The 26,663-nt window shown below is 37.3% G+C and overlaps 1 protein-coding gene across 1 annotated transcript in view; it reads left to right on the top strand.

Annotated features, from left to right (window-relative positions):
• The first annotated feature begins 318 nt into the window (after positions 1–318).
• LOC107674020 (Krueppel-like factor 7) overlaps positions 319–26,663 on the top strand; it is a 35,862-nt gene continuing 9,517 nt past the window's right edge. Inside the window, exon 1 of the mRNA XM_016467882.1 lies at positions 319–663. Within this exon, the coding sequence (XP_016323368.1) occupies positions 475–663 (189 nt within the window). The 5' untranslated portion in view covers positions 319–474. The remainder of the gene's footprint in view (positions 664–26,663) is intronic.

The following is a 26,663-nucleotide window of genomic DNA, read 5'->3' as shown; positions in this document are numbered from 1 at the left end:
ACCACGTTGAAGCTCTCTGGACGCTCTAGCTTCGAATGAGGCTCGAACGCTGATTCGCATGTTATATAGGGGTCTAAAAATAGCTCCGCTTTCAAAGGCATGTATGTTGTGAGTGACAATTCAGAGAAGCAATCGGAGATCCACTACAGCTTCGAACTCCTCCCACTATGCGAGTTTAGCCCCGCCTTCCTGAATCACCAGCAAAGTTGTCGTCCCTTTTTTCCTTATATGGTTACGCACGATGTTGATTGACAGAAAAACACGCCCCCTCGATTCGCGGGCATCCGCAGACGCTACGCTGGCTCCACACACTGACTGACACAGTAACCCGTGCGCTACTGGTGCTCCTGCTGCTCCCCTTCCAGAAACATTGCGAGGAAAGAAAACAAACCTGCGTGGATGGATCCTTTACTTCTAAACACATTTTAGTATCCATAGTGAACTGAAACGTTTCGGATTTCGCGATTGATCTGAATGTTTCAGTCGCTCGCGCTGAAGCGAACGCGGATTCCTCGCGCAGAGAATCAAAGTCTCTCAAACGCACCGTTTAGCTGCACAAACATGGATGTTCTGGCCAATTACAGTATTTTTCAAGAACTTCAACTTGTTCATGACACTGGCTACTTCTCCGCGATGCCGTCTCTGGAGGAAAACTGGCAGCAGGTGAATTGCTTTTATCTCTGTTTTTGCAATTTATCCAACTTTTTTTCCCGCTTGTCAGTGCGCTCCTGCATGTGCGCGCAACTTATAAAGACGCGTCAAACAATATTTATTGCAACTCTGCATACTATTGCATATGCATTTAAAAATACCATGTGGTAGGTAGAAATGTGTTGATGTTTTAATGCCATACCGCATATTTCTTGCGACCAAGTGCAATGTAGCTAAACATGCTGGGAAATTAAGATCTGAATAATACAAACAGAGGCTCTTTGAATAATAGATCTACATCTGGCCTATCAGTGTTTTTCAGTCCCATCGGCATTGCACAGACTCTCGACTCTACTGCATTATATATAAATGCACGCGCGTGATTGACTCGTGATGTGTCTGGCAGTTAAACGTGCATGACAGAAGTATACAGTGCGCACATCTATGCAACTGTGAAGAGTCTTATGTATAATCAACTCATTTTCATGTAAATGCCACTTTTTCCCCATCCACTAGGATGGAGCCATGCGGCGCGTGGACAAAGCACACTGACATCCACATGGACGCTGGTTTATGCACCGACGTGCATTCATAACGATTTGAGATTTATGAAATCCATTTAGAGAACAGAATTGGTTTGCACCGTGCACATGTGAGTAACGACTGTGGTGCGTCGCGGGCGCATGGATGGAGGCATGCTTTGCGCAGAGTTGAGCTCTCCGCAGTGCTGAAGGGGCAACGCGTGGTCCATCCATTGATGCCGGTGCATTGCCTTCTCAACGTGCATTGATTTTTAGATTGCTCGGCCAGTTTTCTTAACCTATGGGTTGTGATTGCACTGCCATGCATTTTTCTCAATAAGTGAAAGCATGTGCATGCAATGGTGGCTGCTTTGGCACCATGGTTTTTTGGTTGGATTATTTGGTCATTATGCCTCTAACCTTGAGTTTTGATAGATGGTCATGCAGTATTGGTCATTTTGAAAATTGATATATGCAAGAGTGTCTAAAATGTAATGTTCTCATTCATATGCACATGCATAAAATAATTACAATGTACTTTTAAAAATCCACTTATCAGGACCATTAAGCGAAATGCAAAGAAGCTGAAGGTTATTAAAACTGTTGAATGGTAACCATTTACAGAAACTAAAATGTGCAATTAAAAATTATTTAAATTTCTCATCTAGAAGAGAGTTCAAATATATGACTGCGATGTGTAGTGGTAAGTGTGTTTATCAGAGCTTGAAAGCCAGTGTTTGGCTTTGCTATTAACTTTCAATGGTTTGTATGAATAAGAAATGCTCAAAGACTGACATTTGACCTCAATAGAGCTCCTGTGCCCTTGGTGCTCTATAGTGCTAAGTGATCCTAAAGGCCAGACTTCTTCCTCCAGAGCAGCGAATATTGCTCACAAACCGTGCAATCTCTAGTAAGTGGAAAGAAATAGGCCAGAACAGTATTCTTCCAAGCTTTGATAGGCCTACAAGACTTCTTATTCTCTAGACGTTGCAGCTTTTCACCTCAGGTTAAGCTTCTGGTTGTGTTTAGAACTGACTGAATGCGGATGGCGATGCTGTGTGAGACTGTGTGTAAAAACATCCTGACTTTAGCTAAGCAAAATGTCAGTCATCATATTGACACGTTGCACTTGAAGACCTCGGAGGCCATTTCAGGTCATAAATATGATATTACTTGAAAAATCCAATTCAGTTTTTTTATATGCGCAGCTCAAGTATCCAGCTATGTCAAACGAGAATCTATTGAAAAGTGTTGAGGAGGGATTATGTAGTCGCAAGATTCAATATAGAACAAAAGTTTCTTGCCTGAAGCCACTCCATCAACCATCACATGCCCTATAGCCATGACAGAGGATATCCCAAAAAAAAATCTCAGCTTGAAGAGACTGTCAGTGTGACTCACCTACTCCTGTGGAGAAGGGTAACTGCAATATTGGAACAGAGAATAGAATGGCGTCTGTTCCCATTGAAACTGAATGACCATTCTGGAACACATGGGGTACAGTGGCACATCAGACTATTCTGAAGTACGTTTGTCTCATAACATCTATTTTGGGTCTTAGGGGAACTTGAAATGTCTTTTGTTCTCATTGCTTTCATTTCAACTGTCTGATATTTTTAGACTTGGTATTGAAATCTTGCTTGCAGCTGCAATAACATGTTGTGGCGCATGCGGGACAAGAAAAATAATGCCTTTATGAGATGTTTCCCACTGGTTAACCATAATAATAAGAATTAGAGGTGGATGATATGACCAGAATCTTGTAAAGCAATTAAATACTAAATAACATAAAAATAAAAAAAAACAGGATGATTACTAGTGTGATACTGCTTTTATACAGCAGTTCAGTGAATAAGAATTTAATAATGAGTTACATTTTAGACATAATATTGACAGTGTTTTATTTTTTGTCAGACAAAAATTGTTTGAAACAAAGCCACTGCAGAACAGTTGCAACACACAGTAGTGACGTTACTGAATTATTCAGTGTTTTTGAACAAATCAGTTGAGTGAATGATTCATTGACTCACTCATAAAGACAATCACTTGTTTCGCTCCTGAATGAATCAAGAGCTTTTGAACAAGTTGTTAGAGTGAATGATTCATTGACTCACTCATAAAGACAATCACTTGCTTCGCTCCTGACCGGATCTGTTTTTAAAAGAATCAGTTGAATGACTCACTCATACAGTCGCTTGTCACCATCTACTGGTGAATCAATGTAACCAGCAGAAATAATCACTGAAAATGTTCAATACTAAAACAAAAACTGACTATTAAAGCAAATATTTGTATTTCTTTCAATTGTTTTAATTAATTTTGTGGAAACTTCTATTTTTGCAAAATCCAGTAAATTAAATAGCCTACTTTATTTTAAAAAAAAAACTGATTGATGCTAATCAAAAGATAAGATCATTCATGATAATTCTGACATCAGTGCAGAAACTCTTTCTCAAACAGTACACTCAAAGCAGTGAGTTTTAATTGCTCTGTTATGTCCCATTCTGTATTTTCTTAATCACATAATGTTAAATAGTCCTGCCCACTATTAGCACACCATTGCACATTACCCAGCTCTAATAAGTAGCATTGCTTTATGAGATTAAGGGAAAATGTTAATGGATGTAGATATCAAAAATAGTACTTTTCCCACAGCATGAGGTTTCAGTCATTAAGCGCATTCAGCGCTAGTTAATGGTGCTTCCCAGCTGTTCTTACACGATTTGTCATATGGCAAGCAATGAACTACTAATAAGCATTAGAAGTCTGACTGACAAGTGCAAAAGGAAATTTACACTTATAGTTCTTTGAAAGGTCTTACTACATTTAATTTATGTGTTAATACTATAATCACAGAGAGGATGTTTGACCCCTTCATTTTAAGAGGTTCTTGTATTTCCACGTCAGATTGTAATCAGGATGTGGTTAAGATTTTTTTTTTGTAGTTTTGAATCTTTGCACGCTCTGATCCACCACAGACGTTTTTTCTCTTGCAGCCTCAGGCCAGGGCATACTCTGTAACTGATACTGTAATGACTCTCCAAAGAGCCTAATGCACTGTGCTACGGCAGCACATTGTGTGTTTCACAGTGTCAACTACTTACAGGAAAGTCATTACGTTGCTTTCTTGACTAAATGCCCCAAAGGAAAAGTTGGGAGAAAAGTCTAAGAATAAACCAACCCTGTTTAACCCATACCTCCCAAAATGATTTTTCGAAGTTGTAAATAACGAGTATTGTAGTGTGTTTTACAAGAAGATATTTAGTTGTATTCAATATAGGCTATATTCAATATTCTATTTCAGTTTTTCTGTGTTAATAATTGTGTTAATTGCTAATTGTTAATTTACTAACAATTTCTCAGTGAAAATTGCTTCCATTGTGTTTTCTCAGTTTAGCCAAACTTTGATGCAAAGCCAAAAGAAAAACGACCAAAAAAAAAAGTAACTTGGACTTTTTTGTGCTCTGCCAACAAAAATAGTTAGAAACAAGCCACTGCAGAACCATTGCAACACACTATAGTGGCATTATTGAATCAGTCTGTTTTATTGAATGAATCGGATGAGTAAATGATTCAGTGACTCATACATGAAGTCATATGTTTTTTCAAAGTTGTAAATAATTGGAGTAGCTTTTACAATAAAATAATATTTCAGTTATTTTACGTAAAAATTTTGTTGTTTAATTCGGTGTGTTACTTGCTGTTTCTTTGTAAAATTTACTAGCAATCTCTGAGTGAAAAATGTTTCTGCACATAATTTTTTTCACTGTAGGCAAACCTCGATGCAAAACGACCAAAAACATGCCACATTTCTCGTTCCCCCTCTGAAATCTATCCAATGTCACAGCCTCATGTCCCAAACTGCAGACCGGCTCCTGTAGTTGCATGCTTATGAGGATTGACAGGAGGCATTGAGCAAAAGTGCCAAGCATGCATATTCCGTGCTGCAGTCTCTGCCAATCTGAAACCCTGGCTGCCGAGAATCCGGAAAGAAAAAGAGACCGAAAAGATGAAACCATATTTCCATATACTTCCCTATTCTTGGTTGCATCGAAACTGAGTTTTGCATGCCGCAAAACCATCTTCAACTCAAGCTCGAGCCAGTCCAGGCAGTGGCCGCAAGCTCTCACATATCCACCTCCTCGTTTAGGCCCATGGATCTGAGCGGATTCCCATTACCGTAGGCGATGACTGCTGAAATGTGTGTTATGTAATTCTCTCAGCGCCACAGCTACCTTCTTACAGTGTGCGATTCGGCCCGCCGGAGAGAGCCAAACCCAGCCACATCACCGTGAAATCTTAAAGAGGTTTCCGGATCACACGGCTCCGTGGGCCACGTCTTCATGCTGGGAGTCAGACCATATGGATCATTTAGTAAAATACACAGAGTTCTTCCTCTTAAGAATAATTTATGGACTAGTTGTTTAGTGCATGTGACTCGCTTGGAGAAGAAATTGAGTCTGGCTGTCCTCTGGCTGACTTGTTTTCAATACTAAAATATTACACAAAAGAGACTTTTTAGAGCATCCACAGCCGGCTAATGTTATTGAGACACCATTAGCCAGCGCTTATTCCGAACCAATATGCATCTGTAAATGGGTCCATTCGCACCCTTTAGAGATTCCATTCACACTTTTCGCTTGATTGCACGGCCCTGAGATTGAGTCCTCTACATTATCAGATGTGCTGGCTCATATTAACTACATCACAGTCCTCATTTATCATCGAAACCAGCGACAGATTTTTGGATAACACGCCGTGTAATGGAGCTGAAATTATCTGGTTGCTTGAGATAACATCAGTGCACTGATCCCATTGCTACTGACAAGCATCAGTAATTGAAAATGACAAAGCAATAGCGCTCTCCATCGCATGAGTCAATTCTGGGAGTTATTGCAATATGGTTGTCATGCAGAGCGCATGGCTACTGCTTTAAGACAGTCAACTCGAGCGAGAAATGGGCCCGACGTGGGAACCTTATAAGAGGTGAAGCGTCTTTAAATATGCAGAGATATCATTAGTGCCTCGGCCGAGATGTCTCGCTGTACCTTCTGACAGGTTCACTTCTGTGGGTGGATTTCAGGTGTAAAAAACAGAGCCTGTTTCATCAGTAGTCTTTTGACTCCCGCGAAGCAGACATATGGCGCTTTCTCAAGATTACTTAAGAATGTGGTTGCATTCCGCTCTTGCATGACATGCTCGTCATTGTCTGATAATTCAGTGATTGTGCAGCACCCGTCTTAAATAATATTCGGTATGCAGTTTTGCAAGCTTGTAACATAAATTTTGTTTTTAACCCTAGAATGCACGACCCAAAAAAAAAAACCTATAAAGGGTGTCAACGTGACCTGTATTGGATTCAGTGGTTTTCATCAAAATAAATGCATGGTTTTTTTTATTATTATTATTGTCAGGGTAATGAAACAATTTAAGAATTTGATTATGTGATCATGTGTTCACTTCCTGTGTAAATATACAATTAATTGTAATTTATTATTATTTAAAATTATCCGCTACATTTATTTGATCCAAAATACAGTAACAGTAAAATTGTGATATATTTTTACAAATTAAATTAACTGTTGTCTATATTAATACATTTTAAAAATTAATAAATTGTTTTGATGGTAATGCTGAATTTTCTGCTGCAATTCAGTGTCACATGATCCTTCAGAAATCATTCTAATATGCTGATTTGGTGAAACATTAAGAAATATTTCTTATTGTTATCAAAGATAAAAACAATTGCTGCTATATATTTTGTGGAAACCATGGCACATTTTATTTTTTGTGATTCTTTGATGAATCGAAAGTTCAAAAGAACAGTATTTACTTGAATTAGTAGTCTTTAATGTTAGTTTTAATTAGAGATGCACCGATTGCAATTTTCATGGCCGATTCCGATTTTTTTGTTAGTGTGATCTGCCGATACCGATTTTTGCCGATTCCGATTTTCCTTCTAAGAACTATAATTGACAGCATATACAAACAAAAATCTACTTTTCTTCAATGCAAAGTTTTATTTTCATAAAAAAACACAAGTAAAAAGTCAGTAATAAAATAAGAACAAATAAAAAAAATTGCAAACAACAGCACAAATAAATGCAATAGAATAAAGAGAGCTATGAAACTAAGTTTTTCAGGTTAAGTAAGTTTTTATTCAGTTAAGAAATACTACAGAAATTAAAGTAATCAATGTAAAATAACACATCCAGTGTTATTTTACATTTGATTACTTTAATTTCTGTAGTCTTCATTGTAAAAATTAAATACAGATTAATGCTTACCATTAAAGTTATAAAACGTATTCAGTCAAGAGCAGAAAGTGGTTTTCTTTGTCTTTTGTTCTTTGATTAACACGACAGACGGCAGCATAAATATTGGACTGCGGTCTCTTTAAGAGTTTATCCCTGGCCGATCAATCGGTGCATCTCTAGTTTTAATCAATTTAATGCACTGTTGCTGAATAAAAGTATTAATTAAAAAAAAAACTGATTCCAAACTTTTGAAGGGTACTATGCATATGTATATATTACATTTTTTAAATTAGGTTTTATTTAATTAAAATATGCCAGAAACCACACCTTATAGGTCAGTTTGACCTCTGTTTATCCATTCTATGATTAATTGAAGGATCTATCAAGATAATCGATAAAGGACAGGTAGTGTTGGGCAGTTGAATTGGGCTGGATTCAGACTCCCACTGCATCATGACCAGTAACCCATAGGCCATGGCTCCGCCATCACCAGTGACATTTTTGTCAGAGCATCTAACACTTTTCCCCCATCCTTTGCATCACAAACTCGCATGCACTTGCATTATGTTGTCGCATATGACTCTTATCTTAACAATGACAACAGTTCCCACTGTCGAGCTCAAGTGCAACTGTCAGGGTCACCCTGTAACAATACTCAAGCTGACCCCTAGCAATCCAATTAGACTCCTGCACTACAGCAGTGAGTAGGCAACCCACTCTAGGCACTGAGATCATTAATCTGACTGGGGCCAGATGATTGCCCATGATGGCTGCCACATTGAAGGGTGATGAAAAGGTTAGCGTCTGATGAAAGAGGAGACGGGAGATGGTGCACTCATTTGTCGAAGGCCACTGGAGTAAGTGTCAGCACCCAGAGCTGCGGAGTGGGGGGAAAGTAGTGAAGTGGAGCCACTTGCATTATAAGACTGACAGACTGCAACGGTTTGACTTAAAAATCTTCGTTTGTGTTCTACTGAAGAAACCTACATCTTGGATGCCCTGGGCGTAAGCAGATAAACAACATTTTCATTTTTGGGTGAACTATCCCTTTAAGAATTAGTGCTGTCAAATGATTAACCATGATTAATCGCATCAAAATAAAAGTTTTTGTTTACATAATATATGTGTGTATACTGTGTATATTTATTATATATATATATAAATACAAACACATGCATGTACATATTTAAGAAAATGTTTATATATGAAATATATTTATATATAATCCCCCGCACTATATGTCTCTGCATCGACTGAATGATTTTTTAAATTTTATTTATTTATTCATTTATTTTTATTCCCAGTGAATAGGAGTTAAAACTCCCACCGGGGTGACACTACTCCAATAATAGACCATGCAAAATACCAAAAAATAAATAAAATAATAATAATAATAATAATAATAATATCTTTAAAATATTGCCAAGTAACGTTGCAAACAACAATAAAGGACTTTAATTATCTTTAAAATATTGCCAAGTAACGTTGCAAACAACAATAAAATCAGAAAAGGACTTTAATTGTAAGCGACAAGTATATGGAAAATATACAGTATGGGTTTTTTTTTCATATGATTTAGTCGAGTTAGTTTTGCATCAAACACAATGTAATTTTCGGCAATCGAGACCTGGCAGCAGCAGCGCATTTTTCCGCTTGGGTGAGTGCTTCGCGGACAGCTTACCTCGCGCATGAAATCATCCGCAGACCAGCAAAACACTGAGAACGTGCTATAATCCTGACGAGTCATAGCAACAGAGCGGAGGCGAGAAAGCTGCGGAGAATCTGCTCGCCCAGCAGCAACTGCAACTGACGTAGATTTACAGAAAATTACCGTTGTTTTCAAATAAATAATTTTACATGCTTATTCCCAACACTTTATTAAGCTTTAAGTCACATCTCAAATGACAAGGGATCAACTTATAATCATGTTTATATTAATTAGCCCGTGAACTCATTCTCTCAGACGACCTGGGTATGCGGCGCATTCGCAGCTTATATGGACGGAACGCCACTGGACAGTACTAGAAAAGTGTTATTTCAAATTGTTATAATATTTCACAATAGTACGGTTTTTACTGTATTTTTTATCAAATAAATAAAGCCTTGGTAAGATACTTTTTTCAGAAACATTATTGCGCACAATTTATCGGTGCAAGATATTCCAAAGTGTTTATTTGGGGTCTTAAACTAGGAACTTGGAATATTTGACACATAATGGGTTGTGAACCCTTGAATTATGAAAAGTAGCTCTCAGATTTCAGAGGGATATTGTGAACTCTCTTGCTCTGTCCCACCTGGAACAGTCCCTCATTTTTAATCATATTGTTTGCCATTGACAGCAGGATTATTAAAGAAATGCGTTGCTAAGGAACAACGTTTTGTTACAGCTATTGAACTTGTTTGTTTTGGCATCATTCTCCTCATCGGTCACTGAATGCATGGAATCTCACAGCCAGCGTCTCCTGCGATACCTCAAGAGAAACTCTTCCAACAGACCTTGAGAGATACAATGAAGGACAATGTTCTCTCGGTAAACATCCCATTGCTTTTCTTCTCTTTTTTCATTTGAAGTCATCAATCACCGCCGGCAACGATTCAGCCTCAAAATGGGTCATGAAACTTAAAGCGACAAAAGGCGTTGTTTATCAAGGTTTATGCAAGCTTCAATCAATCACTCCATCTATTGCCACACAGAGAGATGAGTTGGACGCTATTTTGCGAAGGAGTGAAAGTCATCTTTTTGTGTTTCACATGGATTGATTTTGAATCAATTATGCACACAAGCATGCATTGCTCAATTGTTACAATAATTAGACCATTGCATATTATAACATGAACGCTTTTGAAAAAGCACATATGAAAGACCATCACGCTGTATGCATGCACCATGCAAGTGTGCATTTGTGCATGCATTTGAGTGTCAGATGAGGGATTTCTCCACAAAACATTGCTGAGATCAGCACTTCTACTGCCTCAGTGTCTGTGGCGCGTGTGTGTGCGTATGTGACTTACTCAGCCGTGGCATATATGCAAAGCCAGCTGTATTTCCATATGCTCCAAGTTACCGTTGTCTGAGTTCCACATGACCTGGCCTTGCTCCAATATTGGCCTGCATTGTAACACCTGGATACAGCAATACACAGTCTCACCACCACCCCATCCCTCATGCTGAAGCAGGCAAACGCATTCTTTCTTTCTGACTGCTATGCAGTTGCTGCTCACTGGAGGAAGTGAAAGGAAGGCTGGCAAAGCACTGTCCAAATTTGGATGGACATCAGTCAAGCTGAATTGGTTGATGTCAAGATTGCACAACATTGACAGTGTGTTTTGTGTCTTAAATATACGCCCACAAAAATAAACTTGAAAAAGATTGAATGAGGCATTGGTTATTAATATGTAAAGCTAAGCAGATCATTGATGTCTGTAAGCCTGTTTGTTGTCTGCTAGTGGAAAATCATAAGTTTGATCATTTAGAAAAGGGATTTTCAAGCTGTATTTGTGGATTTTTTTGAAAGTCTTTTAATAGAATATAACAATCAATCCTGATTATCTCAAGTCAACAGAAAGAATTAAAAATGATATAATATAAAATTAATTTAAAGTAATTATAATCTTAATGTAATTTTGGGAGCTTTAAAAATACATTTAGAATTTTTTCTCTCCTTTTTTTGCTATTTTGTTCTAGTATATGTATGTGTATATATATATATATATATATATAGCTTCATTTTTATTTATGCTGTCTACTTTTTTCTAAAATGAGATTTTCTTTAAACTGCTTTGGATCCATATTAATGCACTTACAACTAAATAAGAACTAAAGTGAAAGTCTATGCATTAATATACAGTATATTTATACAGCACTTTTCCAAAATTAAAGTTACAATCAGTTACATTGAATTAATCTCTCAAATATATTTATATATGTGTATCTTTTTATTTTTATTCTTCTTAACAGAAGAAACAGAGAGCATCGGTTCTCCCAATGTTTCTTTAGAAGAGCCAGTACAGACTCACCAGTTCTTGTGGCATAAGGAGGTTTGTCTTTGTTTTAGCATGGGAGAGCTATTTGGGTCGGAAGTTATTTCGGGATGCATTGCTAGAAATACCTGTGGGAGTGAGTAATAGTTGAAATGAGACCATCTTTAAGTTAGTTTGTGTGTACTCATTTACATATGTTTAGCTGTGTTCATTCGAAATCAACAACGTTGTTGTTATTCTTTCATTTATTTTTGTGTGTGAAGATACATATCAGTCTTTAAAAGCATTAAAGATTCAAAATGTACAGTATCTATTTCTCCAGCTCTCTTTAAAAGGCTTCATGCTCTGGGCTTTTTGGTATTTAATCATCTACTTCTAATTAATCCAATTATGAGTCATTTGAATCACAGCACATGTGGAGCCGCAAACTCAAGCAGGTGTGAAAAGATCGTCCTCCCCGTCTCAAATCCCAAGGTTTCGCTTTCACTCTTGGCTCGGACTCTCATATTCATTCCTCGGAGGTTGAAACATTACCCACGTGCCTCGAGAACAATAGGCTAGCATTGCCATCCGAAAGCGTGACTCACCATCCTCCATTAGCAAGCATGTTAATCACATACCGGAACAGAGAAGGGTCAGCATGAGTAAACGGGTCCAAGAGTGGGAGTCTTGAGATGTCTGGACTCCATCTTGCATCCTCAGTCCACTCTAAAGACAATGCAAAAGTTGGCTGTAAAAAATGGCCACAGTAAGTAGGCTATAGCAGCTCTGTCTTAATGGACTGAACTCAATGAACTCACCGCGGAATGGAAGGCGGGGGCTGTCGCGCTTCCCTGAGATGGAGGGAGTATGAAAACGGCAGCTCTGCGCATCCTTGAGGTGCATTCGCTTGCAGTTGTCTCAGCGTATTTGTTTGTTTTTATACCGTTGCGTGTGTGTCGACGTTAAGAGGCGATGAGTTTAACTACAGCAACACTTCAACCCTATAGGCAGTATGTGATAGATCAAAATACTGTTATACTGAGGAGAAAGGAATTCGTTTGCATTTGTGGCAAGGTGTGTGTGAAGATGCTCTCATTGAAGCATTGAAAACTGAAACGTTTTACTGTCAAGGATGTCTGTAGATTTTGGAATTGATAGATTCTGTTAATCAACCAAAGTGAAAATCTCAAATTGCCCAAAATGTGGCCAGTTTCACTAGAAATTTTACATCAGGATCACACCACTACGCAATGGATCAAGTGTGTCCGCAAAACACCTTTCAAAGTTCAGGGGCCATAAAAATGTTAAATAGCATTTAATAAGTCTTAAATGTTGTTTGCGGAGGTCTTTTAGGTTAATGTAAAAGCTTTTAGCTAAAGTTTCCATCAGAGTCGCCTTAATTTTTTTTTTGAATATTACTGTTTTTAATTTTCATATATTTTAAAATGTAGTTTTTTCCTGGGATGCAAAGCTGAATTTTCAGCATCACTACTCCAGTCTTCAGTGTCACATGATCCTTCAGAAAACACTCTAATACAGTATGCTGATTTGATGCTAAAGAGAAATTTCTTGATTATCAGTGTTGAAAACAGTAGTGGAAATTGTGAAACTCTTTTTTTCCAGGATTCTTTGATTAACAAAGTTGAAAAGAAACTGTTTTTTTTTTAATAACATTTATACTTTTTTACTGTCACTTTTGATCAGTTTAATGTATCTTTGCTCAATAAAACTATTAGTTCCTTTAAAAAAAAATCTTACTGACTTTGTTAAAACTTTACTTTAAAAAAGTATTTTTTTTTTCTTTTTTGTCAAACATTGGTCTTAACTTGGAGTTAACGTCTTAAAATGTATTTGATTCTCAAACATGCAGATACCCTGGTATTAGGAATATGTTTAGTTTCCACATTGCCAGCTACTGTATAGAGACTATTATTAGAAAATGGGCATTATGTTCACACATGGCATCTACACAGGAAAATGCTGCTGATTTGAATGTAAAATCAGCTTTTATTTAAGCTGAGACTTCTCTGTTCACCTCCTCCAATATCATAACCCACACAGACAGAGCAGCCTTCAGTTTTAGAAATAACGATCATTTCTTGCTACTAGAGTTACTGAGATATTTAAGACTCGCATGCAAGCAATTCGCCAAAGAATTTTGCGCAATCACCACAGTACAAGCCAAAAATCCCTCGCCTTTTGGTCAGAAACTGGCCAAAACTAAAAGCCGCATCGGATGCATCAGAGCAGCGCTGGGAATCTCCCCACACCAGGCCTGTTGCACTGTGTCGAATGTGCGCTGCATAACAACACAATGGCTCGCTGTAGAGGGATGTTCACTGCCAGCTTACCCAACCCGAGCCCTTTGATCCTGCCCTTTGTAATGCAAATCAAAAGGAGGAGAGAGTAGGACACCAGGGAGAATCTTCATGATGGTACCATGGTTCATGCTGATAGAGGGGGTGCAGTTGTCAATTTCTCACTCGAAATTTGGGCTACACAGTTAATCTGGATGCGTTTGAGAGCGTACTCGTGCAGGTAAGATATGGAGCTTAACATCTCTGGTGTCTTGATGAATTTGTACAATCCTTTATTTATTGTAATGGGCGTTTTGCCTTTATGGGACAGTGGAAGAAAGGATAGGATCAGAAAATGACTAGTGGTTGACCAATATGGGTTTTTAGTGGCTGATGCTAATGTTTAATGAGCAGGGTGGCCGGAAGCCATACAATACTGAAAAAACAACTTGATGACAAATCAGACAAAATCACCCAAATCAAATACTTCTTTTTAAACAATATTTACTGTACACTGGGAAAAGAATGATGTAGGATTTTCTTTGCAACTATTTTCAATTACAAAGAGCAAATTAGACATTGAATTAGTATTTTCTATATTTTAATCATCTTTGTTTTCATTACAACTATGAAAAATCATTTTTATAGTGATAAAAGCATGAAAAATAATTTTTTTTCTAAGAACATTTTTTTGTATTTTGTCAGTAGTATAAATTGGTTGCTCAATTTTATTGATTTTTGATGATCCTTGTGACAAAATTTTTTAGTTTTTTCTAGTTTATATTGTAATGTCATCCAATGAACCAATCGATATATTTTCAAAAATCAATTAATGAAATATGTTACCATACATTTTATTTTATTTTATTTTGTATTATTGTTTAATATTAAGGCCAATAACTGGAATTAATTTAGGCCGTATAGACATTAAAACTTCTGTGTACTTTTTTAAAGTAAATTTAATTTATTGATCTCATTAGTTTAATTAAATTTTAATTTTATTTCTTGAAATTATAACATCATTTGGTAGCAAAATTGGTTTTCCGTAATGCTTTTTCTCTAACACGATCATTAATAGAACCTTTAATTAATCTGAATCATTATTCACAATCCCATCCCTATTAATCACCGCCATGCAACATGTCAGAGCACTGCTCTATCTCCCATCTCCGATTTAGGAAAATTGGGTGGGAATGTGTTGTTTACATTGTTAAAGCTGACTTGTGATCATAGATCCACATCCACATCATGTTTTCTGAAAAACATTTCCCTTTAGCTCATTAAGCAACGTCGCCTAGTTTTTTCACCCATTATTCTTATTTTGCTCCATGCTTTAATGCTTTTGTCTTTGTGGCTCTCATTATGAGGATTAGGCCCGCTGCCTCGTGCCACAACAGGTCGTCCCATCCTCAGGGCAGACAGCCGCCCCTTGTATGGTAACAAGCTGTTAACCCTCAGTTAAAATGAGCAACACCCCCATCCCTCCCCTGCTATCAATGGATTCATGCTGAGACTTAATGCTCTATGAGTGCTTTAATGAAAATTGGTGGATCTTGATAAGATTAGTTTGCATTGCCAGACTGTGGCCCGTAAGGCAAGCTATAAACACATAAACAACCAAATCCTGTTAAAGCTAGATAGTGGATCCCGTACGGTGCTTTGGCATTGTCGCTCGGATTATCTCTGGCGCGCCGTCCTTTATTTTCCTTCAAGAAGCATCGCTGCACGGTTCAAGCATTCGAATCAGTGGAAAATATATTGGATTGACTTTTCGAGGCACCACTGCTAATGTTTCTTCTTTTGTAAATCCTGATTTAGCCGTCGCACAATTTTTTTGTGGATTAATAAGACGTGCTGATAGCAAAGCGCCTACTCCCTTTAGCTAAAATCGTTGCGAGGGAAAATGTCAACACTAATTCATATTCAAATGAACTCCCTATGACAATTAGAGAGTTAAAGGCCTTGACGCATGCAACGAGCGCGCAGAGAACACTGGCGAGGTGCGAGGTTGCGGAGCACACAAAGCGCTATTGCACGCCTGACATAGTTTTGCTGATGAAGCATCTGACTGGGGCTCTGTACCCATGCAGTGACCTCTAACCCGGGGTTTTTAACACGCCACTATATTGGCACTGTGACTGTATTGTGCTGAACTGCCTGAAACAATGCAAAGACTTGGTACCAGAAGTCAGCTGAGCTTGCAGTCAGTTATCAACAGCTCACTGCACTTAAATGACTCTCAGCTGATTTAGTAGTGAATCAGAAACATACAGTGTGACCAGAGCAGTCTGATTCAAGAACGAGTGATTCTTATGAGGTTTTTTTTTTGTTTTTTTTTGTGAGTCAGTGTGACCAGTGTAGTCTGATTATTTCATTTTTTATTTTTTTTATTTATTACATTTTTTATTTATTTATTATTATTTAATTTTTTTTGTGTGTGAATCAAAAACATAGTGGGACCAATGTAGTCTGATTCATGAACAAGTTATTCTTCTGAGCCGGTTCTTTCTAGTGAATCAGAAACGTACAACACATGTGTAGTCTATTTCTTGGATGAAACAAATTGATCAGGTTGATCATAGCTCCAATGGTCTATGATGTACTTACGCTTATGATGCTTTTGGGAAATGCAGCCCTGAACAGTTCATGAATCAATATCCGATTCATTTACGGAGCTGCTTCATTATGTTCATTATATTAAAATAAATGTTTGTATTATTACTGACTGATTGTCTATATTGTGTATTTTTTTTTAATTACTCTCTCTCTCTCTCTCTAGTGTGTGTGTGTGTGTGTGAAAAGAATAAGTATTTTATTTATAAATTTGTGTATTTATATTTTGATATAATTTATCATATTAAATGGAATGATAAAAAATAAATTATAGTACTGAATAATTAAAGCAAAGTTAAATATAAGTATATAGCATTAATATATTACATTAATAATATATATTATTACATAAATATTTATATTATTTTAACAAATGTATTTATATATTTCTAAATGTATATTGTTTACACATATATATATATATATATATATATACTGTGTGTATGTATATGTGTGTGAATATGAATAGATATTTTATTTCTACATTTATATTTATTCATTTTAATATATTTTATATTAAATTATATTAAATATTAAATGTTATATAATTACTATTTTTGTTTATATATTTCTACATTTATATTTATTCATAGGGTGGACAGGGCGCAAAACTAAATGCCACTGGAGAACCTGGTTTAGCTTGCAATAGTCACATTATTGGCAAGAAATAACGGTCAGTGCACATTCTTTCACATTCAAGCGCTTTCTTCCTCCAACAGTAAAACTAGCTTCAAATGGTCTAGTGCTGATTGATCCACACACATCAGAGAGCTGGTTTATTGCTAATTACATTGCCTTTCACCCATAAGTGCGAGCATAAGATTAGCGCTACAGCTCAGGAGGGACAGGAACACTTGGAGTGCTTCATTTGCCTCCGGCTTGTAAAAATATGCCAGGGCCTCTGTGCGAGAGTGTGATTTCTTAATTGGCGTTATGCCATATCTGCTATATTGCCGGCGCCTGGTTTATCAGACCTTAAATGCATGCTACTCCGTACCTTTAGCACCTTTAAACAAGCTGCGGCAAGCATCTCCGCTAAAACCTGGACCGAAGATATTCTGTTGGCAGAGGTACCTTGATAAGCACAGGCATAATTAAGTCATTATCCTCTTCTGCCGTTATATGCGACAGCGCCGAATGCTGTGTTTGGAATCGGACAGGTCCATATATCAACAAGGAGATGACAAACGTCATCTGAGGAACATCTTTAGTGGTGGCCATTGTTTTGTCCCTCACTGCACATGCTCCTATTAATGCTTATGTCAACAGGGCTCTTCCGGATCCATTTCATGAGTGCCAGCTTTGCCTTTATGGTTACTTAAAGGTGTCAGGAGGCATTAGCCTACATTCAGCAAACGGCTGCGCTCAGATAATGTGAGCATTCGTACACTTAGATCAATGTCATTCCTTTGAAAAAGTCAGCAGGGATGCTTAGAAGCTACTCTGGAGTCTGGGTAATAATTTAATACGTTTTGTGTAGTTAATTTTAGGCTTACGAGGTTAAGCAAGACCAGAAACATATTTAAGTACACATATACAGACGCTTGGCTAACACGGTGGCCAGTCCGGCTTAGCATGCATTTTTGCGTTACTGTTGCGGTAACAAACTTTAATACTCAAAGGAGTTCTTAAGTAGTTATAAATTTCTCTTTGATTAAATCTAATTACTTAGGTAGCTGGTAACAAATATTTCTACAGTCTAGCTAGCTGTAACTAACTTGCTTAGTGAGATTCGAATTATAATTACAATAAAAAAATTACAAAGTATATAAAATGATATAATAAAATATTTTTGAATTAAATTATAAAAACAAATTTATTTAAAAATATCCATACTCTAACATAACATGATATATATAGTATTCTAAATAATAATAATAATTTAGTATTATTATTAATAATAATTAATTGTCATTTTAATACAATTATTTATAGCATATTTGCTCAGAACATTTTTTATAATTAAAATGAATAAAAATATTCAAAACATATATATTAAAATATTAAAACACACACACACATATATATATATATAATAATTATATTATTATACTGATGGAAAAGTGTGTATCTATCTATCTATCTATCTATCAAATGTTTAGGAACTTGGTCATGTAAATGCTTCTAACTCACTATAAAGTCTTCTTAGTAGCTTTGAACCTGAAGTCAGGTCTGGCTCTCGCATCTCTTGAGTTCTGTATGTCCGAGACTATGTGCGAATGTGTGTGTCGGCAAGCTTCCTGCAGATGAGATGTAGGTTATTTTTAGGCGCCGCCTGGCGAGGCTGTAAATGGGAGGCAGGGCGAGTTGTGAGGGCCACTGTTGATGAGATCACGCACGACCCCATCATTCCCCCCGTCCTATCGATCGTCCGCGGCCTGAAGGGGGATTGTGTCTCAGGGTGCCGCCAGCTGGCCAGTCCCTTCCTGGATCAAAGCACTGGCAGGTGGTCATTTGTGGTCCCTCTCTCCCTTTAGCCCAAGTCTAACATTACAGATCAATGACTGATCAGAGAACAGGCTGGATGAGTTTCACTTCTAAGTCCATCCGTCAGGAGGGTGTCATTGGAGTAAGTGGATAGCTGGAGTCGATGTGTATATCTAACAGGGCCTGGTCTTTTAAAAAGCCTTTGGAAGGGTTTCTTTGTTGTGTCCAGTGGCTAATCAGCTTGCATGTGGCATATCAGACAGTTGGTATGATCAGAATGGCAACAAATACCTATTTGCGTTGCTCATTTAGGAACTTAAAGAGAGGAATAATGTTCCTAATACATAAATAAATAAAATACACAAACTACAGATCAAAAGTTTGAAATAATTACGATTTTTAAAAGAAGTCTCCAAGGCTGCATTTATTTGATCGCAAATACAGTAAAAACGGTAATATTGTGAGATACTGTATTATTACAATTTAAAATAACTGTTTTCTGTTTTAATATATTTTAAATTGTTTATTTATTCCTGTGATGGCAGAGCTAAATTTGCAGCATCATTACTCCAGAATGCTGATTAGCTGCTGAAGAAACAATAATCATTTCTTATTATCAATGTTGAAAACAATTTTTACTGCTTAATATTTTGGTGGAAACCACGATACACTACCATTCAAAACTTTGTGGTAAGTATGGGGAAAAAAGGAAAGAGTTTTTACTTTTATTCAGCATAGATGTATTCAATTTCAAAAGTGACAGTAAAGACATCTATAATGTTACAAACGATTTCTATTTCAAATAAATGTTTTTTCTTTTGAACTTTCTATTCATAAAATAATAATTCTGAGAAAAGTTACATAAAAAATATGAAGCAGCACAAGAGTTGTCAACATTGATAATAATAAGAAATGTTTCTTGAGCAGCAAATCAGCATATTATGATTTCTGAAGGATCATGTGGCACTGAAGACTGGAGTAATGATGCTGAAAATTTAGCTTTGCATCACAGAAATAAACACTTTTACCAACTTATTTTCTTTGAATTAGGACAGGGTTTGTGTTTGTTTTTCAAAAAGTTAACAAAAGGATCGAGTCCAAGATTTGGTGATAATATAGCATATTATTTTTAAAAGGCTGGTCACAGGAACACCAATTTAGGTAAAGGATTTTCAGCACAGCACAAGAGTTGATGCATCTAAGAGCAGATGCTTTTAAAAGGAGGCCGCTATGGAAACATCACGTGTCCCGAGCAGCAAACGATTCTTCCATTCTCGAAATTGGAAATGCAGGTTCCAGCCGCAGAGGAAGATTATTTTCCACATGCACGTTTTGAGACCTTTTGACAAATGTTCTAGGACAGCGATCAACAACCTGTCCTGACAAATAACCCCCGTTCCCATGTTTTTGCCTCTCCGCCGCCAGCTGGGGACAGCTGATGCTAAATCATCTCCCAAAAATTAATAGAGCATTTCTCTGTCAACTCGCTTAACAGCTGTTTGCATTGGGTCTGGATGTCGATGCTGCTTCTCTTCCACGGGCTCTTCATTCATTTTTATAACCAGCTTGTTTTATTAGCTTTGTCTGCTGGAGGGAGGCAGTGCTTCGCTGTTAATTGGCGCGCCGCATGACGGTATTCCCGCTGAGCGTCATGGTGCGAGGGGAAGATTGTATGAGGGTACCTCCAACTCCTTTCTCAAATCAGATTACCCTATATTAAACTTAATATAGTGCGAGCGATAGCCGGTCTTATATTGCGCTCACCCGTTGCTCCGTTTATGCCGGATATACGGCGGTATTGCGATGGGTTGGATGGCTAGAGGCCGTACTGAGATGCAAGAGGAAGTGACATGTTGTCACAGGTGCACAGATGCAGAAAAGATAATTGCGCAGCAGGTTCGACTACAGAAGACAGACGTGTCAACATCGCTGCCATAACAACCGATCGCGAGCCAGGTTCGTCACTTTACAGATGATAGATCATGCCAAACCCGCGGCGAGGAACAGGTCACAAATCGGCAACGATGGACAGGCTTCCAAAAAAAGGGCACCTAAGTGACTGACAGTGAAGGGCCTTGCGTTTCTCGCTCTCATATTCTCAGCTGCGCTCGCTGCGGGGCACATCACAGATGACTGACTTTATCAGTTCAAACCTCACCATGTTTGACAGTCGCTCCTTCTACGACGTGGTGCGAGATGCCGGCAGGGGGTCTTCACTTGCTCGGTTTCTGCACCCAGTGACATTAGATACTGGTAGATACATGCACGCTTTAGAAGGTGGAGTTAAGATGCAACTGAGGTTTATTATGATTTATTTATTTGTGTACTATTTGTATACCATATCCTAACTACGCTCTTAACTCTTTCCCCGCCAGCATATTTGAAAAAAGTTGGCACCAGCATTTTTGATCATTTTCACTAAAATTTCATGGCCCCCAGAATATTTTGTTGTTTCAGTGTCTGAACAATACATCAAAATAAAGAACAGAGCCTCTACTTTTAAACAAACAAAAAAAAAAAGCTGAGAAAATCAAATTTTTAGCTACTACTACATCTGGATCATATTCAGTCTGATGATCAAAGCAAAGATGCAGTAGATCGCTTCCATCAGCACCCCCAAAGCTTTACCACTTCCTGGATCGACATTTCAATGGATAACATTAGGGAGTTTTCATTTATATGCTGTTTATTGTTGATGTTCGCATTATTTTCCATATGCATAATTATGCTTACATATGAGATCGCTAGTTTCTGCATCTTCCACGCCTGTGTTTTTGATCAACACATTCTGGACTCATTCAGGAGATGCGTAATAGCGCCCCTGACTGTATAACAGTGAAAACGCAGAAACCCGGAAAATTCTGTGTTTGGCGGGGAAAGAGTTAAAAATAGAGGTTGCTATAGAAGAACCATTTTGGGTTGCCAAAACAACCTTTCAGTGAACAGTTCAGAGAACCAGTTTTTCCTTTTTGTGAAAACCATTTTAATAATCTGAGGAACAATTTTAGGTTTCCCAGAGAACCGTTCAGTTCTTAAAAGAGCGGTTTTTTTTTTTACTCATAAAAATGAAGGTTCTTTATTGGCATTGATTGGTTCCATGAAGAACCTTGAACATCTATGGAATCTTTCCACTGGACAAAAGGTTCTATATAGTGAAAAAAAGGGGGTTCTTCAGATTTTTTAAAATGTTCTTCACACCAAGAAAAAGCAGTTCTTTTAAGAACTGTTCGCTGAAAGGTTCTTTGGAGAAACAAAACTGGTTTCTTGTATGGCATCACTGCAAAAACCCCCTTTGGAATCTTTATTTTAAGAGTTTAAAGTGGACATAACGTCTGCAGGCTGTGACATAAACATAAATAAAACAGGAACAAAAACTTTATTGACTTAAATTAACTATGGCTAAAACATTAGATCCAGCCATATATATTCGATCCAGAATTCCTAACCTTCTTCCTTCCCTCACGTTTTGTAACAAATCTTTCCCTCGCAGGTCAAAATGACCCGAAGGCCTAAAATTATTATTATTATTTTTTTTTTTTGATCCAGGATGCTTATATTGATCCTTTTTTTTTTTCTTAATATTTATGTAGGTTTTTTATGATTTTTTGGGGGGATTTTTTTTATTTATTACATTTTTATTTACCTTGTTTTCCTTAATCATGCGTGTTATAATGTGTCTCTATGTGTGTGTGTGTGTGTGTGTGTGTGTGTGTGTACCATGTGTGTGTGTGTGCACATGTAGGGGGGTATGTAAGTGGTTTTTTTTTTTGCCTTGGGAATATTCTGTAGTCTCAGCCCTTCATTTTGATATACATTTTTTTTCTGGATTGTGTCAGATAAATAATAGATAAAAATAAATAGTTTTTTCGACGTTCCATTCATTCCTATGGCAGGTCAAATTGACCTTTTTTTTTCTTTTTTACACCCACATAAAGTCAACCATTTTTGTGTGTGTGATCCATGTTCAAGTGTGACAAAATTAAATGAAAAAAAACGGGTTTTTTTCGGCATTCTATTCATTCATGTGGTTGGGTCAAAATGAGGGAAAGATTTGTAAAAAAAAAAAATTTAATTACACCCACATAAATCCTGGAATCCATTCAATTTTTTATTTTTTTATTTTTTGTTCCAAATTCAAGTGGAACAAAAGTCACAAAGTCTTGTACCACTCAGATGAACACTTAATTTTTTAATAATTGTAAAAAAAAATCCGGGTCGAAATGACCCAAGGGAAAGATGAAGCCCATACAAGTAATTCTGCCCTTTATGTCATGAAGGACCATACTCGACAAAAAAAAAAAAAACTTTCAGAAACCCTGAAGGAGTGTCTTTGGCACAGAAATACTCCGTCATACGTCCAACTCATTTTTTGTGACTTTGGTTATGTTTAGCATGAGAATCCAACACTTGAGCATTGTAAATTTGTCAGAATGCATGAAATAGCATTAGACATCCCCTTTAATAATCTAAAGAACATTGTAGGTTTCCAAAAGCACCTTTCAGTGATCAGTTCTTAAAATAATAATTTTTTTCTTAGCGCCTAGAACATTTTAATAATCTAAAGAGCCGTTTTCAATAGAAAGAACCTTTAGTGCAGTGGAAATTTTCCATGCTTGTTAAAGGTTCTTTATGGTACCACAGATACCAATAAAGAACCTTTATTTTTTAGCATATTGGCACAGCAGGTTTTCGCCGACAAGCAAATGTTGAAACTGCTGCATTTAAAGAGCCAATTAAACAGCCAATTAAAAGATATTTGGAGCAAGATCGGACAAAAAGAAGAAACTGGTTAATCACACCTGGTTAATGTTAGATGATGTTTTTCATTTGTTTGTTGTGTTTCTGTGGTGATGTTTTTGTCATTAGTGTAGTGGTTGTCACTGGGGATGTTCATTTTGACTGCATATATACTCCAAATCAATCAGCTGAGTGTAGAACGAGTTCTTTCTGCGCTATTTTTAAATTGCCTGTCAATGTACATATGCATCAGAACAACATGTTTTACCGTTGCATCACATCTTGCCATATTTATAAGCATCTCGTGCCTCGAATATTGCAGTTTTAAGACAGCATGTCAAGTGGAAATAGTTAAAAATATATCTCAGATGCCAGAGTTCTGTCTGCTGTTTTTTTAACTGAAGAGCATGTGGGCCAATTCTAACCAATTGGACCACCAAATTAAAAATTAAAAGTTTATGACCTTTCAGTACGCATTCTTGATCGATCATTGCTCTAGTATGCATGCCCATTTCTAGCTATATATATATACCATGGTAAAAATCACAGCTAGAAATGGGCATGCATACTAGAGCAATGATGGAAGGCCAAACAAAAATATATGAGATATATACAGTGGGTACGGAAAGTATTCAGACCCCCTTAAATTTTTCACTCTTTGTTATATTGCAGCCATTTGCTAAAATCATTTAAGTTAATTTTTTTTCCTCATTAATGTACACACAGCACCCATTAATATATATATTATAATTATATATATATATATATATATATATATGCATTTTAATATAATAATATATTAATAATAATACTAATACAATTATTAGCATTAATAATAATGTTTATTATTTTTAATAATATTATTATAATTATGTTTATAATATAATAATTTTATTCTGCTATTATTATTATTATTAATAATAAATTATATAAAATATAAATAACAAATAAATAAATAATATGAATGTGTCTTATTCAATCTAGACAAGCTGTTTTTTAGAAAGCTTATGTAATGCTAATGGCGTTTCATCTAATTGGTTTTTGCAGATGAAAACTATGTGTGGCACTCTATCTGTTCATACTAATTCATACATCTCAGTTTCATGAATACCTAATAGCTTGGCTTGGCTTTCTGATTGCAATGAAACGCCTGGAAGACACCGAATGACCTTGACTTGGGACTTAAGGTTTGTTTTATGTCACAGTCTCTCGCAGATCATGTGTGACCCACACAGGGACTACAACAAAAAAATTCAAGCCATCTGTTATCAAACTGAGCGACGCTCTGCCTTTTTATCGCCTATTTTATGGCAAAACTGGGGCATCGAGTTGCGATCAGTTTTTATTAAACATCCAAATTGTCAGAGATTTGCGAATCCGCCGGGTAGCTTTTATAGCGTCGCTTTCGACTCGATTGGCATCCAGTCTGCCGCACCGCTAAATCACATGGCCCAAAGCGACCCAGACGGCACTGGACGCATTGAATTTGCTGCCATTTTAAGTAACAATATCCCCTGAATGTCACTTCCTCAGGGCCTGCGGGAGGAGGGGCGAAGAGACGGAGAAAAGCAAAAGAGCGATAAGAAAAACCTGACTCCCAAACGCCTCACCTTCAAAATGTATCTGCCTCTTTTTCCCGACACACATATGCACACGTCTGCTCTCTCTCGATATGACGTGCTCACGCGAACTCCCATGAACTCAGTCTGCCCGTGTTCCTGTCATACGTGTGACGGTTCGACAGCATGCAGGCATGACATGCCAGACCACCGCAGCCCTATAGCACATTAGAAAATCAATCCCTCCTGTGTCGGCGTGCGTCCAAAGGGCCCATACAGTGCGCACCGCTGCCGGCGTGCTGAGTGGAGGCTTTTAAATGTCATTGGTTGAGCTGGGAAACATGCACAGAGATGCACGAGCCCATCAGCGCTTTCACTGAATGGAGAGTATCTCTTTACTGCTTCATTTAAGTGACTAATTACCCATCAGTTCAGGGCACAGCGAGAAACCATGTGTGTTTTTATAAAAGGGAAAACAACAGATTTTTAGAAATGCAAATATTTATTTTGAACGAGTTGAGAGAGATGGTTCCTTTAGCAGATTGCTCGGAGATGGTTATGCGAAGATCTGTGTCTTCTAACTATAGTGTCTTCTGTCGTGTTTAGATATTCCGGGTGACGTCTCAGGTAATGTCAGTTCAGCTATGCTCTGTTTACCTGACTTCTGAAACCTTCAGTTCAGCGCAGACATTAAAATGCTTTTAACGCTGAGAAAAAACGGCAGACGCTCCTTTCATAAAATGACAAGCAAACAACATCGCCTAGCAACAGAAGCTGCTCCGAACCACCATCGTGTTTGGAGCCAGAGATTCAAGCGAGACATTTATAGCTAGAGGCCAGTTTGTCTGAGATGATAGGTTACTGTTCTTTATGATTTTGTAAAAGGTTTGGGTCATGTTATGAGAAACGTTTCAGAAAATAAAAACTTGACTTTACTGCTCCTTCTTAAGGCGGGCGTACACGGTGCGATTCTGAAGGTCGGAACGTCGTGAGCTCTGGCACGTCACGATTTAGTTTATCCAAAAATCGTACGGAGGCAGTCACACATGACACGAATTTACTACGATTTTACAAACTCTGACGTAAGCATTACGTTTCGCGCCATTCATAAAAATATGGATTCTGAGGATGAAATAGTTTTCTTTGTGGCAGGCGGCTTGTGACGTCCAAAAATAAAAAAAACGAAGACAAAGGACATGGCAAAGAGAATGGCTGAAAAGCATGGACTTTCTGTTCTTCATAAAGAACTGGAGGGAGTAGGCCATTTCTGAATTTCTGCTCGTTTTGCCGGAAATACAACAGGCATATTCATTCATAAAGCTGAACGGCAAATTTGTCACATTCGGAATAACAAATAAAAAACAGAACTGTATAATTCAACTAAAATTATTATAGACTATATGGTTTTTGTCATCTTCTGATTGGTCAACTTCAGATGGATCGCCAAATCGTCTCATTCAACCGCACATACGCCACGAATTTAAACCGACTTTAAATCTGATTTTTTTTGACATGTTTGAAAATTATCGGGAGGACGGGAGGTGCTCGTAACGTCTCGGATCGGCCCGTAATTCTTCTCACACAGTACGAGCCGCGACCATGCGAGCATCTGCGATTTTCTCCCGAGAGAAAAAAATC

This window comes from Sinocyclocheilus anshuiensis, unplaced genomic scaffold (assembly GCF_001515605.1).
Source record: "Sinocyclocheilus anshuiensis isolate Anshui unplaced genomic scaffold, SAMN03320099.WGS_v1.1 scaffold348, whole genome shotgun sequence".
Classification (NCBI taxonomy): Eukaryota; Metazoa; Chordata; class Actinopteri; order Cypriniformes; family Cyprinidae; genus Sinocyclocheilus; species Sinocyclocheilus anshuiensis.
This window is presented reverse-complemented; position numbering and strand designations above follow the sequence as displayed.